The 20862-nt window shown below is 36.5% G+C and overlaps 1 protein-coding gene across 6 annotated transcripts in view; it reads left to right on the top strand.

Annotated features, from left to right (window-relative positions):
* The window catches only part of LOC115220897 (unconventional myosin-XV), a 455449-nt gene that overhangs the window by 384366 nt on the left and 50221 nt on the right, over positions 1-20862 (top strand). For 5 of the 6 annotated variants that reach the window (XM_036510507.1, XM_036510508.1, XM_029791093.2 and 2 more), the window contains 10 exons: positions 368-509; positions 1399-1589; positions 3927-4062; positions 6256-6377; positions 7064-7179; positions 7736-7826; positions 13479-13529; positions 14824-14938; positions 17568-17668; positions 19658-19741. In XM_036510507.1, coding sequence (XP_036366400.1) covers positions 368-509; positions 1399-1589; positions 3927-4062; positions 6256-6377; positions 7064-7179; positions 7736-7826; positions 13479-13529; positions 14824-14938; positions 17568-17668; positions 19658-19741 — 1149 coding nt within the window. The remainder of the gene's footprint in view (positions 1-367; positions 510-1398; positions 1590-3926; positions 4063-6255; positions 6378-7063; positions 7180-7735; positions 7827-13478; positions 13530-14823; positions 14939-17567; positions 17669-19657; positions 19742-20862) is intronic. The other variant, XM_036510509.1, reaches the window with a different exon arrangement.

The following is a 20862-nucleotide window of genomic DNA, read 5'->3' as shown; positions in this document are numbered from 1 at the left end:
CCTTGGGCAAGTGTCTTCTACTGTAGCCTCGGGCCGACCAAAGCCTTGTGAGTGGATTTGGTAGACGGAACCTGAAAGAAGCCTGTTGTGTATGTGTGTGTGTGTGTGTGTTTGTCCCCGCTAACGTCGCTTGACAACTGATACTGGTATGTTTACGTCCCCCGTAACTTAGCAGTTTGGCAAAAAAACCGATAGAATAAGTACTAGGCTTACAAACAATAAGTTCTGGGGTCGATTTGCTCGACTAAACGGTGGTGCTCCAGCATGGCCACAGTCAAATGACTGAAACAAGTAAAAAAAAATAATAACCATTGTTGTAATCCTTGTCTTCTGCATTGTTTTCTAACTTCACCATCCTTGTACGCAGAAAATGTCACAAGCTCTGGCTAACTCACCTCACCTGGCCACAATGCGAATGCTTGAAAAGAAGCTATCTATGGGTCAAACAGATAGCTCACCACCTAATGAGGAAACTGAAACAAAAACAACAGCAACAGAAGCGATAGAATGTAAGTATTCCCTCTGCATCTATTGTTTCCATCTCTTCTTTTCAAAACTGACACTTTTGCCCTTGTTTTAGTGACAAGGCATAAACAGCAAAAAATATCAGGTTTTAACTCTTCAGCATTCAAATTACTTTGTCAAATATAATGCTAGCTTATTCACATTGTTTTAAATTAGAGGGTAAAGTCCCCCTTTGGTCATGAATGACCAAAGCATTGCACCTAGAAAGTTTCCCCTCCGAGGCACAAGTCCAGGCAAGGTTGTTTTATGGAAGACCAGCAGCTGCCCATGCATACCAACCTTCCATTCTATGCCACTAATGTTATCCAAGGGAAAAGTAAAGGCTGGTACAGTTTAGCACCAGTGACATCACAACTCATTACTACAGCTCAGTGAACTGGAGCAATGTGAAATAAAGCATCTTGCTCAAGAGCACAACATACTACCTGGTGTGGAAACTGAACTAACTACCTCATGATTGTGAGCACAATGCTCCAATCACTAAGCCATGCAAATTAATCATTCATTATCTCATACCTTCAAGATTTCAATGATGACCTGTTTATTTTTAGAATGACATTGTAGGCTAGGTGTGAGAGGCTGGATCTGACCAGTTTGGACACAAAATAGAATATTTAATATTTAATATTTGTCTCATTTAGAGTGTGTTAACTAGAGGTGACTGCCCTTGGTTTGGAAAAATCAGTAAGCTGGGAAGACTTTGGAAGCAAAGATTCCAGAAAAATTGATGTTGCACCTGTACTGCTAAACTATAATTCTTATTCAAATAGAAATTCTGCTAAGAATAAAGAGTTTGCTTACATTCTATTGCATTAATAAAGTTTCGTAGAAAACTTTAGATGTTTGGTAATTGCTATTTCTGTTTCATTTTAGATCCAGATTACAATGACATCCCAAAAGCACCTCCATTACCATCAACTTCTTCCCTTACAACTGAATCAATGATGTCTGAAGTGATGGATACAACTGCCTTGGAGAATGCCAAGACCAAACTTTATCCTCAAGTCAAAGAACTCTTTCTCACCTACCAGGATATACCATGCACCCTACGCTTGAGGAAAGAAGTAAGATATTTTACTTAGAGTGTTTATTTATTCATTCCAATATCAGAATCTGAAGAAACAACAGTATTTGTAATTCTAAGCTAGCACATTGCACTTCAAAGTGAGAAGAGGGATTTCAAAATGAGAACACATCATTTGAGCAAAACTTAAAACTTATTTGATTTAATTAGTTAAAACTAATATATCTTGACATGGAGAAGATGTAGCAGGGAAGACTCTGTCAGTCAGAGAATATGATGTTATAATATTTTAAATAAAACAAAATGTAAAATCTACTTCTTTTCCATCACAGAAAAATGAAACCAGTTTTTAATGAGAAGAGTTATTTCCCCTGTAGGACATATTTTTTTTCTCTCAGTGCAGTGACACCAGTATTCAAAGGTCATTTGTAGTTGACTCATGCATTGTTATAAGTGTAGATAAAACAGCAACAACTTTGCTCAGTCCATATGGATTACTCTGAAGACTAAAAACTTAATAATTTTGACAATATAAGCACAGAGAAATGGACAACATTACCCAAAGACAGCAAATGCAAGGATGATGAATTTCATGTCTACTTATGTATTTTGTTTCGTTGTTAACATTCACTTTATTATGCATGCATGGGTCAGACAAAATTTGTTGAGGCAAATGTTTTATGGTCGGAACCCTTTCTTTTTACCAACCCTCACTCTTCCATAGGGAAAGAATACATGTGAAGCAGGGCCAGCCATGTCTTACAGAAGATTGGAAATGAAGGACATCTCTTGCATGATGTTGACATACATATATAACTTTCATGCCATGTTAAGACAAGGAGACATCCCAACACATGCATACACATATATGTATCTATGTGTGTGTGTGTGTGTGTGTGTGTGTGTGTGTGTGTGTGTGCATATATATATATATATATATATATATATATATGAAAAGGGGTTTAAGAGTCCATACAAATTAAAAATTATGGTTAAAAAAGAAAATAAAGTTGGAAAAGGCACAAAAGTATGTATGTATATATATATGTATATGTACACACACTAATCAAAGAGTACATTATTATTTATCCATTACACCAATCTTACCAGTTGGTTTCACACTGAGGGGTTCCACAGGCTGTTAGATAACAGGCCGATTATGTAACCCGGCACTCTTCAGAGTTGACTGTTATGGAAGAAAATAAGAAAGTGACTTTTTAATTCTTAGACTGCTTATACACACATGCACACATGACAGGCATTCTTTAGTTTTTGTCTACCAAATCCATTTAGAAGGCTTTCATTGGTCTATGGTTATAGTAGGTGAATTACTGAGGTATGCAGTGGGACTGAACCTGAAACCATAGAGTTAGAAAGCAAACTTCTTTACCACACATCTATACCTGCATCTATATTTCAATATATATAAAATAAACATGCACCATCAATCACCAAGCAATAAATAAATTGTTATGCTTGTGGATCAGGCCCAGTTGATCATGCTTGGGAATCCAGCAGGAAAGTGTAATGATGGTTGCTTCTGATAGGACCCTATTTGTTAGTTAAAAGCTACGGCCTTGTGCTTACATTAATATGATAAGCTACTATTGAAGTGTTGAATTAAGACTGATTTCTTAATGCCAAGATCTATATTTCATTTTCTTCAGTATAGTAAACGACCCAGAATACAGACTATATCTATGTCAAACTTAGAACTGAATTTAATTAGAGTTCTTTCTCTGTTATAACATCACAGTTCATGACTGGTTCGTCATAATGCTAGAAGCAGCAATACATAGGATTAAACCATCATGTTGCTTTGAAATAGTCTGATCAGGTCTAAGAAAACACAAGTAACATACATTGATTTGCATATCTAATCATAATAATGTTCAGGCAGATTTTAACATAAATATGCTAATCACTGTTGTTGCATTTCATTCACAGCATAGTAACAGCTCTTTTGAGATGAAAATGTGTGTTCATAACACACTCAATTCATAAGCATAGGGAGACTATTGGACACCTGGTGTTTCGACCTTGTTGTGTCTTATCAGCCAAAGCCAACCTGGACTAATGAATCTAATGAGAGTCTGTGGCTTTTTGTGTATAACTTCAACAAACAAATTAACATAACTCAACTTAATTGTTTCTAATCTAGGAACAAGGCCAGCAGTTTATTAGGATTAGTTCATACCATTGAGTCCAAATGAATGAAAAGCAACATTGACCTCAGCAAGATTTGAACTTGGAAACATAAAAACCAGAAGGAACACCACACAGCATTTCATCCAATGTTCTCATGATTTTTTCCACTCCATCGTCCTGTAACTCTACTCAATTAATTACAAGTATTTCTATTAATCTTTTATTATAGGTATTTTCTCCTAGAGAAAAGTTGGATTATGCAGCAATTTTAAACCTCGTATTTTGTCAAGTGGTGAGAGATGTCTTTAATTCAGGCTGCATCCGCATTAACAAAGACCAACGCGTAAAGATGCGCAGTTTATTAGGTGAGTATTAAGTGCCCCCAGCAGTCTGTAGCTAGTAAGAGTGGAACAGTCCACCCCAGGTAATGCTTTCAAGATGGCAGCACTTTTGAGTCTGCTATATAAGCCAGTGTGGGGGTAGGGACAAAACAATGCCGTCTTCAGGCATGGCACACTGGGTAGTTACCCAGGACCCCACAAGTCTTGAGGCCTAATTCTGATCTAACTATGCTTTGCTTAGCTGTCAATAAATAAATAAATATTATAGAGCTCAGTATATTGATTTGCCTAGGGGCCTACAATACTGCTGAGATGGATCTGGGACAAAACCAAGGGCTGCCTCTGGTTGTAGCACTGAGTTCACCCCGAATGAAAACACACAAAAATACTTCCCATGTAGGATAATGTTGCTAATAAGAAATTCATTATCATCTCAGAGGCTTGGGGTTCATTTCTACTGCATGGCACCTTGGACAAGTGCCTCTTATTATAGGCATATGGGCTTTATTATAGGCCCAGGGTTCAGTGACACATGGTAGACAGGAACAATGTTGGAGACTGTTGGAAGACTCTTTATATTCTTGAAGAATAAATCTCATCCATTGTCTGGATTTAGTACCCACCACGTGGCCATTGGATGCCATGAACAGTCTGTTGTAAACCTTTAGGCCAGATCTTTTGTAAGAAAATAAGTTTCTCGCATCTGCGTGGAAACCTTAAGAAAAGGGGGCCCTAAGTACAGCCCTTTTTTCTCCATCTGACTGAGCCTTTGAAAAGAAAAAAACAAAAATAAAGTTGTCCTATCTTCAGTCAAAAATTAATTGCATTCGTCCTGTTTTGTCAAATTCACATCATAATACACCAAATATGCTAGAAATAGCAGCCAAATTTCCCTCATATTACAAGCTACTGTCTTACAAAAACAGGAAGTGTATATAGTCCTAATTATGACATTTTGACTGTAAAAAAATTGGATAGTCATGGTTAGAATGTTTTTGATTATAGTTCTGCTTGATTAGGGTTGAACAGAGCCTAAACAACAGCAACACTATGAAACATATGTCTTCATTTGCCAGACCATTATTGTAGAATTTCCTGCCTCCCTTCAACAAGCTATAATGTACAATACTTCTAGTTCTCTGCAATAATTCCTCACCAATTTTAATTATGCAGATCTGTGAGATTTCTCTTAAGTAACAGACATTGTTTCCTCATCTCCATAGCATTAACATGAAGTACTAAAAGGGGACATTTCTTATCTTTTTACATGTCTCAAGTCATTGGATTGTGGCCATACTGGAGCACTACTTTGTAGAATTCAGTCGGACAAATTGACCTCAATACTTTTATTTTTTAAAGTTTGTTACTTATTCTGTCAGTCCTTTTTTGCTGAACCACCAAGTCACAAGGATGTAAACAAACCAACATCGGTTCTCAAGCAGTGACAGGGACAAACACAAAGCCATACACACATATATACGTGATGGGTTTCCATACAGTTTCTGTCTGTCAAATTCACTCACAAAGAATTGGTCAACTTCAGGCTATAATAGAAGACACTAGCTCAGGAGCTGTGCAGTAAGACTGAACCCAAATCTGTGATTGCAAAACAAGCTTCTGAACCACACAGCCATGCCTGTGTATACAGAAATTCAAACCATAATATAATCACCAAAAGTAAGGAGACATCCTAAAGCTGTTTTTTTCAAGAAATTTTTTGGGTGGCTGCTCTACCCTTTCCACCTCAAATTTTCTTTACGAGTAAATGTTGTTGAGCAGGTCCAGGGGAACGTCTCCCTTTCACACGTGGTGGGATATTTGGTGCTCAAACGTGAACTTGGGCAAACTAGGGCAATGCACAAAAGTCAGGCAGTAACACATAACGATGATGGTGTAAGCATTGACTGGTCCTTACTGCACAAACTCTGCATATGGCCACAATGCTCTGTCCCATTGACGTAGGTGACTGGAACCTGGGGGAATTTCCATGAGTTTGAGAGTATGGATCCGATCGTCTCTTAGTTGCCAGACGTGGCTGGCCAGCAATGTTACGTATCTCTTTTCTGGAACTCTGAAAGACGACCTCTGGTTGGCGAGGTGCTGCGTGAATGAGCTCGTATTGAAACAAACAGTAAATGCCTTGTTCTGATAAATTATTTTGATTTTTACATCCTCTCACTCTCAATAAAATCGTTCTGTTTTATTTAATACTTTCAGAAAGCCATGGTGTGACTCAGAGAAATTTCCTGTCACTATCATTACGAGAGCAATTGAAGAGAATCATTGTGGATACAGCTAAAGAATGGCCAACTTATTTCTGCAGGCTCTACCCTGCAGCGGTATGTACAACCAACTAAATGCTGTTATACTGAAGATGTTTTCACAAAGAATAGAAATATATTTTAAAAATTCTAATAAGTTAACAATGTTATTGTAAATCAGTGGTTTTCAACCAGTGTCTATATGGCCCTTGGTTGTCTATATGGCATTGGAGGCCCATAAAATATTTTGTTCTTAAACTTTATCTCCAATAAATTGGTTATATTTCTATAATACATAAAATGATAAAAAAAAAACACTTTTTTATACAGTTCCTAGTAATATTTAATCATAAAAATATAATAGAATTTTTAGACACCAAATATTTATGAGGGTAAAAAAAAATAAAGGTAAAGCAACCATCTCAAATTACACTGATTCATAAGGGCTGGTTTTCTGGTTTCATGGCATAAATATTCCCCACCTGGATAGGATGGCAGTGTATCCCAGGGTTGCTCAATTTTGCCAGCTGAGTGGACTGGAGCAACGTGAAATGAAGTGTTTTGCTCAAGAACACAACACATTGCCCGGTGAAGATTGTGGTTTCGATTCCTTGAATCCTGTGCATTTCAAAAGAAATATAAATAATAAAAACATTATGAGGAACATCAAACTCACTGCAGATTGAGACAATAGCAAAAATTAAATTTAAAAAATATATTTAAAAAACATTAAACTAATAACTATACTTCCTTCATTTTTTTAGTGCCCTAGTAGCTATGCAAGTGTGAAGTACATTGGAGTGAGTCACAGTGGAGTTTACATGGTGGCTCGAGAACAGTCATTCCTAGATGACCAGCTGAGTGTTGTTGAAGCCTTTAAGTAAGTAATTTTTTAAAAACTCATTATATTTATATAAAAAGATAATTTATTGATTGGAAACTGAAGATAACATTTATGGATCACAACGTCTTGCTTTCATATTTAATTTTTATACAGGATATATGAGATTAGCCAATATATATTTCTTTACTACCCACAAGGGGCTAAACACAGAGGGGACAAACAAGGACAGACAAACAGATTAAGTCGATTATATCGACCCCAGTGCATAACTGGTACTTAATTTATTGACCCTGAAAGGATGAAAGGCAAAGTCGACCTCAGTGGAATTTGAACTCAGAATGTAACGGCAGACGAAATACGGCTACGCATTTCACCTGGTGTGCTAATGCTTCTGCCAGCTCGCCGCCTTAGCCAATATAGTAAATCTCACATATCCAGCAGGGTACAAACCTGAATCACAGTGGGGCAGGGGACTAGAGCATTCACCATATTAAGAAACTGTAAAGGGGATCAAACTATTTGTGGAGGCTCCATCAAAAGCCTTAATCAATTCTATGAGATGGATTCAATGTTGTGTCTTGATTATTTGTAGGTTTGAAGATATTGTGGAAGTTGTACTTCGTTCCAATAACATTGTTCAGTTGACATTGCGTCAGAAAGGCATTCTCCTTTATACCAAATGGGTAGGTGTTGTTTTTATCAATTTCCCCTCCTGCTTATTGTGCAGTGCTTCTTTGATATATGTCCCTTTTTGATAACAACTCATCTAAGATTACATCTGGTTCGATGATACAAAACTTCTTAACTAAATTTGTCTTTATTTGAATAATAAATCTATGTAACCCACTTCTTTTGCAATGTTCCAAAATGTAGATAAATAATGGCAAAGTTATTTTACTAATTTGTTAAAAAATTCTTGATTATCTCCCAAATGAATTCAAAATAAAAAAAAAAAGGAAAACAGGCAATGTATTTCAAAAGAAATATGGTAATGAAAGAGTTAATTAAAATCAATGTGTTAATTAAGTTGCAATGATGTAATGATAGTCAATTATTAATTTTCTAACAATAATTAGTTTTATTGATAACCTTATTTCTCATAACCACCAAGTATTGCTTCTGTTAGGTCATGTTGCTAATGTTTTGTTTAATTCTGAATCTGTGCAGTCTCGTTGCTAACACTACAGTGTTACTATTGCCAAAATAAACTCAGTTGACATGACATCATGTTTCTGGCATCTACATCAATATTCGCTTGACTTGGTGGTGAACATGGTTATCCTCCACCCTACTCTTCATCAAGCTCTGATCAAGACAGGCCTGTGTTTAAAAACAACCTCACCATAATCAACCCGCCTCTTCATATACTATTTCGGCTATTATGTCATCTCATCTCTTTTTAAGATCTGAGAGAAACTCAGCTGCTATTTCTAGCAGATCTATCAACTAGGTAGATGCTTTGTTGATGTATTTCCAACCCATACACTTAACATAAATAAATTACCCACACCATTTTATTGTTAAACTTACTGGTATTGAATGTCACACTGGTCTTTTGAAATGATACTAATATTACACACTGTTAATTCCGCTGTCATACACTTTTTATTGTTAATTGGTATTTAACCATGGAATAGTGGCCATGCTGGAGCACGATCATCAATGGCTTAGTCAGTCATATCAATCCCAGTATTTACATCAGTCTGGTATTTAGTTTATTAATCTGTGCTTGTTGGATAACTAAATTAGCTTTTCGACACAAAACCAGTAAACTCCGTCATAAACACACACACACACACATAAACTTATTTATGTAAGAATCTATTCAGCAAAGTTCCAAACAGCAGCTTTAGAATCACAAAGTCAGTTATTTTACTAATTTGTTGCAAATTCTTGATAATCTTCCAAATGAATTAAAACACACCACACACACACACACGTGGGTGTGAGTGTATTCATTTACTTGTTTCAGTCATTTGACTGTGGCCATGCTGGAGTACCACCTTTAGACAAGCAAATTGACTGCAAAACTTATTCTTTGTAAGCCTAGTACTTATTCTATCAGTCTCTTTTGCTGAACCGCTAAGTTACAGGGACATAAACACACCAGCATCGGTTGTCAAGCAGACACACAAACATACATATATATATATATCACGTGAACACGTGACCGACCAGTCCATCAGATGTAGTTACACATCGCTGGTCACAATGCGTTCGCATTGTTTTTTTAGCCTTCGAATGACGCCACCCCGCTGGCTAAGCGAGCAGGCCAATATATATATATATATATATATATATTTATAATAGGATTAGCTCGTATACGAGTAGGTATATATTTGTAAAAATTGAAGTTCGAAAATGCTGCTGTATTATACAATTTTTAATTTTTATATATACATTATAACATGTTTCAGTTCCTGAAATGAACCTTATCAAAAAAAGTTATATATAAAAAAAAAGACAGCTCATGCCGTCAAACACAAGAAATTCATTTATAATACACAACGGAGTCAGACATCTTAGAGTTCATGTATAGTTGATATATAGTTCATGTATAGTTGATATATAGTTTGAAGTATATGTTCAAAGTGTTCGATGCAGTGGCCCACGGTGGCGATACGTATTCAATACAAAAAACAGATCAAAGTGGTGGAAAGCGGTCAATACAGAAGATTGATGTTTCCGATTGGTATGTGTTGATTAATGTCCTAAGGACACATACCAACACATACCAAGAAGGACTCACGAACAAGGAGTATGAATACATCACTAACTTCAAATGCAAATCGAGTTTGTTCTATGGTATCCCTAAGGTACACAAAAGCCAAACCATTAGAGAAACGTGCAAAACATCCACCGACACACTCATCAAAATCCCTTCACCAAATGATCTTAAACTAAGACCGATAATAGCAGGGCCAGCATGTGAAACTCACCGCCTCAGCAATTTCTTAGACACACTTCTTAAACCTTTCCTAAAACACATCAAAAGCTACGTAAGAGACGATATAGATATGCTCAACCACCTCCCTAAAACAGTCAATGAGAAAACCCTTCTAGTATCATTCAACGTAGTTAATCTTTATTCTAACATCCCTCACAACCTAGGAATAGAAGCGATCACCTTCTGGCTGAATAACTACCCCTTTGAACTCCCAACTCGCATAAACAAAGACCTTATAATAGAAGGACTTAGATTCATTTTAGAGAACAATTATTTTATTTTTGACAATGATTTCTACAGGCAAAGATCGGGAACAGCGATGGGCACGCGTACTGCACCATCTTTTGCCAACCTAGTGATGGGATACCTCGAGAAAATACTATACCGGATGACACTCGACAAATATGGAAACACCTTCGCCACCTATATCCATAACAACTGGAAAAGATACCTCGATGACTGTTTCATCATCTGGGACAAAGGTATAGAGAAACTGAGGAATTTAAAATACTATTAAATGGAATAAATGACAATATACAATTCACGATGGACCACAACGAAAAAGAATTACCATTTTTAGACATCCTCATTAAGAAAACCGGCAACAAAATAGAGACAGATATCTACTATAAACCGACAGACTCTAAACAGTACCTACCCTTTGATTCATGCCACCCACGACACACTAGAATGAATGTCCCTTTTTGTTTAGCTAGAAGGATTTGCACCATAATATCAGACACAAACACCCGACACACACGTCTCCAGGAACTTAGAACCACACTCACAAATAGAAACTATCCACAGCCCCTAATAGACAGTGCAATCCAACGGGTACTTAAATTAAGTATAGAAGACCTGAGACAAACAAAACGAAAAAAGAAAGAACAATTAAAAACCCTTCCCTACATCTCTACACACAACCCACTCAACAATGAGGCCTTCAACACCATACTACAAAGCACAGCCCTACTAAAGGGAGACCCAAAGATGAACCGGATCCTCGAAACACACACCATCATTAAAAGTAAACGGCAACCAAAATCCTTGAAAAGGATTTTAACCCAAGCTACACTGCACTCAACATCAACCACAAAACCAGCAGTTAGAAAATGTGGAAGGCCCAACTGCGGAATCTGTGTCATCTTGAAAGAAGGATCAGAATTTATACTGGAACAAGGCCACCAGTTCACCATTAGAACAAACTTCACCTGCGCATCAGAAAACTTAATTTACGTCATAACATGCGCAGGCTGCAATAGGCAGTATATAGGCCATACAAAAAATAGCTTACGTAACAGGATGGCGGTGCATAAATCACAAATTAGAAACCCTGATTACCGCAAAATACCGGTCAGCAGACACATAGATAGATGTGCTGGAAATGTAAATCCGAAATTTACAACTAACCCGCTCTATAAATTCAGTGACAACGCAACCTTCACACAACGCCAAAATAAAGAACTATATTTCATAAAAAAATTTAGACCAAGTTTAAACACCCTGGGCCAAGAATACTAAAACAAAAGATAAGTCCTCCGAAAAGGAGAAACAAAATTCCACCACGGCCGCTACTTTAAACAGACACTCGCTCTGACGGAAATATGCCTTAGTAAAAAAGGAAAAAAATTCTTTCGTGCAAATCTGACCCTGATACATACGATACAGCTAAGGGTCAGACCCGATTCTGATTGGTCAACAAGTTGATGACGTCTAGCTCTGCTAGAATGGACAGGATACAAACAGGGGACAGTCATTAGTCAGAATATTGATGACGTCCTTTTCTGCTTGACTAGTCACCTAACAAGTACAGACAGGGGGCAGATCTAATGTATCTATAAGTCGTGATTGGGCAGAATCTGGATGACGTCCCGTTCTGCTTGACTAACGAAGTGACTGATCAAAACAGGAAACAAACAAGAGGAAGTTATAATGCAGCGATTGGTCAAAATAATGATGACGTCCCGTTCTGCTTGACTAAAGCCACCTAACGAAAGGATTGGTCAAAACGTTGATGACATCACGCTACACTGGATTGTCCACCTAACAAGCATTATAAAACCGAGCACTTCACAAAACCCACTAGAACCACCCAGCGAACATCCACCATGGGTCATCACAATTGCTTAAGGTAAAAATGAATTCCTCGCTCTTTCGGAAACATCAATCTTCTGTATTGACCGCTTTCCACCACTTTGATCTGTTTTTTGTATTGAATACGTATCGCCACCATAGGCCACTGCATCGAACACTTTGAACATATACTTCAAACTATATATCAACTATACATGAACTATATATCAACTATACAATGAACTCTAAGATGTCTGATTCCGTTGTGTATTATAAATGAATTTCTTGTGTTTGACGGCATGAGCTGTCTTTTTTTTTATATATAACTTTTTTTGATAAGGTTCATTTCAGGAACTGAAACATGTTATAATGTATATATAAAAATTAAAAATTGTATAATACAGCAGCATTTTCGAACTTCATTTTTTACAAATATATATATATATATATATATATATATACGATGGGTTTCTTTCAGTTTCCATCTACCAAATCCTATCACAAGGCTTTGGTCAGCCCAAGGCTATAGTAGAAAACACTTGCCCAAGCTGCCACACGGTGAGACTGAACCAGAAACATGTGGTAGTAAGCAAGCTACTTACCACACAGCCACTCCAGTATGTATATATATATATATATATATTATATATATATATATATATATGTATGTATATTATCTTTTACTTGCTTCAGTCATTGGACAGCAGCCATGCTGGAGCACTGCCTTGAAGAATTTTAATCAAATGAATCAACCCCAGTACATTTTTTAAAACCTGATTCTTATTCTATCAGTCTCTTTTGCTGAACCACTAAGTTACAGGGCTGTAAATGCACCAACATTGATTGTCAAGTGATGGTAGGGACAAACACAGATACATACATACAAACATATATATATGACAGACATCTTTCAGTTTCCGTCTACCAAATCCACTCACAAGGCTTTGGTCAGCCCAAGGCTATAGTAGAAGACACTAGCTGAAGCTGCCATGCAATGGGAATGAACCCAGAACGATATGGTTGGGAAGCAAGCATCTTATCACACTGCCTCATCATTATCTTAATGCCCCCTTTTCCATGCTTGCATGGGTCAGATGGAATTTACTGAAGCAGATTCTTTGTTTGTTTCCAAAGATGGTAATATTTCTCCATGGCCTGACATGTTTCCAGAGAAGCTTAGGTTTAATAACGAATCCATTTATGAAACTACCAAACGTATATCCAATAACAGTGCTAACCTCAAGTGATGTCTCGCATCCTCTCTTTGTTGTCTTTAATAAACAAACACCTTTCATTTCATGTTTCGATATTTCAGGATAAAGAATTAAAAACAATGATTGATGACTACAGCCATGAAAATGAAGGGGTAAGTGTAAGCTCCTGGAACATTCTTTCTTTGAGTGGACATGCTTAAATGAAGGTGACAGTCATGTGTGTCTCCCATGCTGTATGTGTTTTAGTTTCAACTCATGGTCTGGCAAGAATGCCTCCGATATTCATGTAACTTTTCCCAGAATAGAGGACTGTCACAGCCTCTTTACATGGCCTGTTTCTCACTTTTAACCCTTTCATTACTAACCCGGTTGAACCCACCTCTGGCTCTGCAGTACAAATATCTGGTTTTCAAAAGTTCTGAATTAAAATCTTCCACCAAACCTCAGTCACAATTTATGTTCCTAAAACTAGCTTAATGATAACTAAGTTATTTTACTAAATTCTTTCATCATCATCATTTAATGTCTGTTGTCCATGCTGGTATGGGTTGGACAGTTTGACTGGGCTGGCATGCTGGAAGGCTGCACCAGACTCCAGTCTGATTTGGCATGGTTTTCTACAGCTGGATGCCCTTCCTAACACCAACCACTCTGAGAGTGTAATGGGTGCTTTTACATGCCACCGGCACAGATGCCATTTTGCGTGACACTGGAGTGCTTTTATGTACCACCAGCACAGGTGCAAAATTTCTATGACACTTTGTTATATTGAAAATTGATTGAAAGAAACACGGAGCATCTCAACAGAAATATAGTAACAAAAGGGTTAAGAAATGGTTTTTATTGTGAAGGTTTTTATTGTAATAAATGTTATATGGAAACTTCAACTCCAGCGTGTATTTTTGATTATTTCAAAGATAATCATGAAGGCGTGTAGATTAGTTTTTAGGGGTGTTCAGCTCATGATCGTAAGATTGTGAGTTCAATTTCCAGTGGTACATTGTGTCATTGTGCAAGGCACTTTATTTTGCATTGCTCCAGTCCACTCAGCTGGCAAAAGTGAGTTGAACCTGTATTTCAAAAAAGTCGGCCTTGTCACACTGAATCTACCTGAGAACTACGTTAAGGCTTCACATGTCTGTGGAGCGCTCAGCCACTTGCACTTTAATTTCACAGGCTGGCTGTTCCATTGATCAGTTCAAATTGAACACTTGTCGTTGTAGCTGACAGAATGATAGTACCAAAAATAACTGAATATGTGACCCATTTTACAATCCATAGTATATGTATACATTAGTCCTGTATCTATAAATATATATATTTGTGCTAGTATGTGTGTATGATTTGTACATACATGTCTTTGATCGTGTGCATAATGTTTCTTCATTTAAACACAGGATGATAACACTTAAAGACTTGTCCCCACTGTTTTTATTTTCTTTTCAGGGCAGCAAGTTTGCCTTTGCTTTAAAAGACTACATTGTTGATCAACCGACCCTGCTGTCCTTTAAAAGTAAAGATGTCATCAAATTGATGGATGCTGGTGAGCCACTTGATGAAGGTTAGTTTTCAATGTTAACATCAATCAAGGGGATGGGTTATCATAATCAGTAAATATTTCATGAATCTCTCTCCAATAAATCATTCTGCCCAAAACACCAGGCTTGTCTTTTTCCTCATAGCAAGATAATTTATTTCACTTTACAAACGTTTTACACCTACTATTTTATCAATACAAATCATCACTAGATTCAGTGCATTACACACACACACATATATATCATCATCATCATCATCATCGTTTAACATCCGCTTTCCATGCTAGCATGGTTTGGATGATTTGACTGAGGACTGGCGAATCAGATGGCTGCACCAGACTCCAATCTGATCTGGCAGAGTTTCTACAGCTGGATGCCTTTCCTAATGCCAATCACTCCGAGAGTGTAGTGGATGCTTTTATGTGCCTCCGGCACGAGGGCCAGTTAGGCGGTACTGGCAATGGCCACGCTCAAATGGTATTTTTTACATGCCATCTGCACAGTAGCCTGTCCAACGGCACTGGCAACGACTTCGCTCAAATATACACACACACATATAGATTCAAAATAACAAAAGAACATTCTGTTCCCCATTCAACTCCAGATTTTTTTCAACTACCTCATATATATATATAAAAGGTATGAATTTTCTGTAAAGATATCATTCCTGATAATTTATCTGAAATGAGATGAAAGCGCTAAATAAATAGTTACCCAAAATTCTGACTAACTCATTTTTCTTAATATATAAAATCTGTACACCACTTCAAACAATGTACATACACATGCGTATATGTGTGGTATATGTATATGATATCTATATATAACGTACTGATCCATGACAGAAAATTCAACAAAAAAAAGTACTCCATCTGGTGAGAGATAAATGTTATTTATTTAAAGGTCACAATACATTTTCACATTTATGTGCTTACTCTGGTGTGTGTGTGTGTGTGTGTGTGTGTGTGTGTATAGTCCACTCTGCTGGGTAGGTGGTTGGTGTTAGGAAGGGTATCTAGCTGTAAAAACTGTGCCAAAACAGAAACAGAAGTCTGGTGCAGTCTTCTGCTTGGCCAACTCCTATCAAACCACCCAACACATGCCAGCACAGAAGGTGGACATTAAATGATGATGATGATGATGATATGTAAATGATGAAATGATTATGAATCATGTAGTTACTTAGTCCTTAATTAATTTAGTGTAATTTTGATACTTGTGAATTTAGTAAAATTACAGATTTATTATTTCTATCAGACAGTTTCCCTGACCCTTCCATACATTCTTTGTATAACGGTACTGCTATGCAAAAGGTTCCCTCACACCTGGTCTGGTCTATGTAGACAACAAACTCTCATATAACTGAGTTTGTGTGATTATGTTTCCACATTGCACCTAGCTCCAAAATTATATCTGTTATACACTGATTTATTCACTGCACCTGAAAATTGCTATCTAATTTTTGACATAAGGAATAATGACAGGACCCCTAGCACTGAGTGAGCAAGGAATAATGATGCGACCCCTAACACTGAGTCTAGACAAATCATGCTCTATCTGGGGACTAACTCACCTTTGTTATTAAATTTCAAACCTATTTCTTTTAATATTCTGTAAAATTCTTCCCCCATTTAAACCTGACAATCATTCTTAAATCTACCTTCCACTCTTAAAGATACCCACCACACTTGTCCCTCTAATTCTTAATCATAAGATTCTGTACTGTAGATGGTCCTGCTCCAGCATGACCTCTGTCCACTTACTGAAACCAACAGAAAAATTAAAACTACTTTTATAGTACCTCATCTCCAATGACCAAGGTGTCTCCAAACATTACCTATCGTCCTCTCAATGAATTATAACTTACTTCATCTTGTCAATCAAAGTCATTCACAATCAGTCAAGTGTGTTCAGTCTTTAGCCTTCATTTCATTCTTTTATTCCTTTAACACCACACTTCTTGCCATTGCTGAAGATTATGCAAATGTTTACAGTAATAGACAACTATGACATATCTTCTTTCCTCGGTAGGGATGTCACAGAGTTTCAAGATCACTCTTAACCCTTTAGCATTCAGATTATTCTCTCAAACGTAATAATGCTTATTCATTCTCTTGTGGCTTTGAGATTTCAATGATATGATTGTTCATTTTTAGAATGACATTGTTGGATAGGTGTAAGAGGATGGATATGGCTAGTTTGAACATAAAGATGGGTCGGATATTTTGGCCAGATATGGCTGGATTAAATGCTAAAGGGTTAAGCTATGCAGCATTTATTGATTAAACATTATTCTACTGTGTATTGCAGTGACCTATATAACCTATATTCTACTGACATATATCACCTATATTCTATTGTGCTGCAGTGACCTATATTCTACTGTGTGTTGCAGTGACCTCTTCATAGTACCTATTGACTGTTAAACTAACTGGACCATAAGACAGATCCATGCTTTTGTGTTAAATACTTTATACACAACTATTTCCCTTTTGTTTTTGTATTTCCTAACATTTGAATCTCCTAACCCTCATCAAATATCACTCACCCTCAGATTCATACAATTAATTGTTCAAGATTTAATTAGATTTCAGAATTCACATTTCTGATTCAGACTTTGTTTCGAACATATGTTTTCTCTGTGTTTTTCAGGATGGCTCTATGGTTCATTAAATGGCAATGTTGGATTCTTTCCTGAAGAATATGTCCGTCTCATGCCTCGACACGAAGTTCTTACAGCTTCAAGAGAAGTGGTAAAGATGCGTTCCTTTGTTTTAATTTATTTTTACATGCACATTCTCTCTCTCTCTCTCTCTCTCTCTCACACACACACACACACACACACACACACAAGCTAATGAAAAAAAAGCATGGCCACAGCTTCGAGCTGAAACTGATAAAACAATTTCTTTGACCTTCTAGGACCTCAGGTAGCCATGGGTTGGACACTGCAGCAAAAAATTGTGCATCTTTCTATAACATATATAATCTAAAAATTGAAAATAATTGCACTAAAATATCTATTGTACTTATCGCACCGAAATTACACAGACTCTTTCATCATTCTCACCATTGTAAATGCAGTAGACCAGTAAATGACCTGTTAAAAAGCTCTAATGAATGAGTTAATTTTTAATTACTTCCTCCAACATTTATTTTGTGTTTCTCTGATCACAACTTTGGCAAATACAGTGAAGTCTGTGTTTCTCTGAGGAAATCTAATGCGACTGAAACACGTGCTATTGAAACCAGGGAAACCAAAATAAGGTTTCACTTTGGGGTTATTTTTAAAGCTAAAACCATGTTTACATCATCAAAATCTAGTAAATCTTATTGGTCAAATTTAATCCACTTTGCATTTAAGTTCTATTTCTTCATCGGATATGATGGTTTTTTTCAGTTAGACATTCTTGACTGATAAGCAAATTATGACCTTTTTTTTCGCTCTCAGTCTCTGTCTATTTTTGCATTCCTGGCTGTATGGCCATGAGGTTTGCTTCCCAACCATATGGTTCCAAGTTCTGTCCCACTGCATGGTACTTTGGGAAAGTATTCTTCTATGATAGCCTTGCACCAACTAAAATTTCATAAGTGAACTTGGGAGACCGAAGCTGAAAGAAGCCTGTAGTGTGTGTGTATGTGCTTGCATGTGTCTCCTTGTGGCATCATACGTTAGTTATAAATGAGCATCATCATCACAGAAATGGTATTATTTGTTTCCAACCTTCCATAAAACATGTCCAGCCACGGGGAAAATATTACTTTGGAAACAAAAGATTGGTAATATGAAGGGCATCCAGCCATAACATATGTGCCTCGATGTGGTTCACAACCAGGGTCCATATGGCCTTCAGGGGTCCATATGAGATTTTGTTGTTAAAAATTCATGCCTGATAAATTGCAATACTTTAAAATACACAAAAGATTTTCACAATTTTTTATACAATTCCCAATAATAATTAATCATAAGAATGTAATAGGATTCTTTAAATATTGAATGGTTATGAACAGGAATAAAAGGGGTCCATAGTCAAAGAATGGTTGAGAAACACTGATCTAACCCATACAAGCATGAAGAAGTAAGCATAAACATGGTTCTGGGTTCAGTCCCCCAGCATCTTGGGCAAGTGTCTTCTACTATAGCCTCGGGCTATAGTAGAAGTCTTGTGAGTGGATTTGGTATACAAAAACTGTAAGAAGCCCATTGTGTGTGTATATATATATGAGTATATATATATATGTGTGTGTGAGTGTGTGTGTATGTATTTGTATATGTTTGTCTCCCCCCAACATCACTTGACAACTAATGCTGGTCCCTGTAACTTAGCAGTTCAGCATAAGCGACCGATAGAATAAGTACTAGGCTTACAAAGAATATGTCCTGGGGGTGATTTCGACTAAAGGCAGTGCTCCAGCATGGCTGCAGTCAGATGACTGAAACAAATAAAAGAATAAAAGCAATGATGATGATGTCTTGCTTTTTTTTAATTCCTTTCCTCTTCATTATTTCTTTAGTTTGTATTTTAATGATTCTTTCATTAAATATGCTAATACTTACCACTAAATTTCACTTTAAAACATTTTATTATTTATTGTAAGGCTGAGTTCACACAAACATACACTCTATCCTCTCTCTCTCTCTCTCTCTGTACTGGGAGTACCATGGTACAATGTACAGCAAAGCTCTCTTATTCAGATAACTTTTACTTGTCAATTCCACTGTTATGTACACACTTTTTCAGATCTATTCAGAATCCATCAAGTATACAAATGCACCCAACAGGGCTTTTTCTGTGGTAAATTCTAGGAGTCCAACTTCTACAGTGGTATATTACAATTACTCTTCATTGTTGCACATCTTGGCATCTCCTTAACTCTTCTGTATTTCAGCACAATACTAAGATTATTTTTGCTTTGAAAGCTCAACATGTTGAAAGTTTTTAACTAACACTGCCAAACTTCAAAAATATCAATCACTAACGCTTTTATTGCTCAAGATGTCTTTTTTTATTGAAACCAGAGAAATCAAAATAAGGTTTCACTTTGGGGTTATTTTTTAAAGCTAAAACCATATTTACATCATCAAAATCTCATGGATCTTATTGGTCAAATTTAATCTGCTCTGCAATTAAGTTGTAATTCTTTAAATTTTTCATCAGATATGATGGTTCTTTCAGTCACAGATGGTCTTGACTGATAAGCAAATTGCAATTTTTTCTTTCTCAATCTCTGTTTTTGCATTTTTGGTGTTTTCTTTCTGCTCATCAAACAACAAATGCAACATTTTGCCAATTTATGCCTTTTTTTTGCAATTCTTCATACTTGGTCTTCTTTTTATCTACCAATCAAATACCCCAACCTCTGCACAACTCATTGACCAGGTGATATAAAAGCAGCACATTATATCAACCAGTTTTGGTTTGTAACAGCAACTAACAGCAGTTTTATGTTTTTTTCATGCAGCTTTATATTTATTACCAAATGGGTTAAACAACACAGGAGCTATTTCTATTCTTTTATGTGTGGCTTTTTAAATATTTTTTGTTTCTTCATACATATATATCTGTATATATACATATATATATATGTGTATGTATATATCTGTATATATGTGAGTGTATATAAATATGTATATATATGCATATGTAAGATATATGCGTGTGTATCTATCTATATATATATATTATATATATATATATATATATACACACATACATACACACACATTATTGGTTTGGTCACCGTGGCCATTCACTGACCTTCCAAGATTAAGGCAACTCTTAAACAGCTACAAGTTGATGGTTATTGGAAAAACGTGGTAATAGAGAAGTTGGGTGATGTTCTGGGGTAGAAGGACTGGGAATAATGGTTGATATGGGACTCAGAGTTGGGTGAACTTTGTAGGGGTAATGAGAGAAAGAAAAGCAAATATATTGGGTGTAACTAT

Source organism: Octopus sinensis, linkage group LG17 (genome assembly GCF_006345805.1).
Source record: "Octopus sinensis linkage group LG17, ASM634580v1, whole genome shotgun sequence".
Classification (NCBI taxonomy): domain Eukaryota; kingdom Metazoa; phylum Mollusca; class Cephalopoda; order Octopoda; family Octopodidae; genus Octopus; species Octopus sinensis.
Note: the sequence above shows the minus strand (reverse complement) of the source record. Positions and strands in the feature narration are given on the sequence as shown.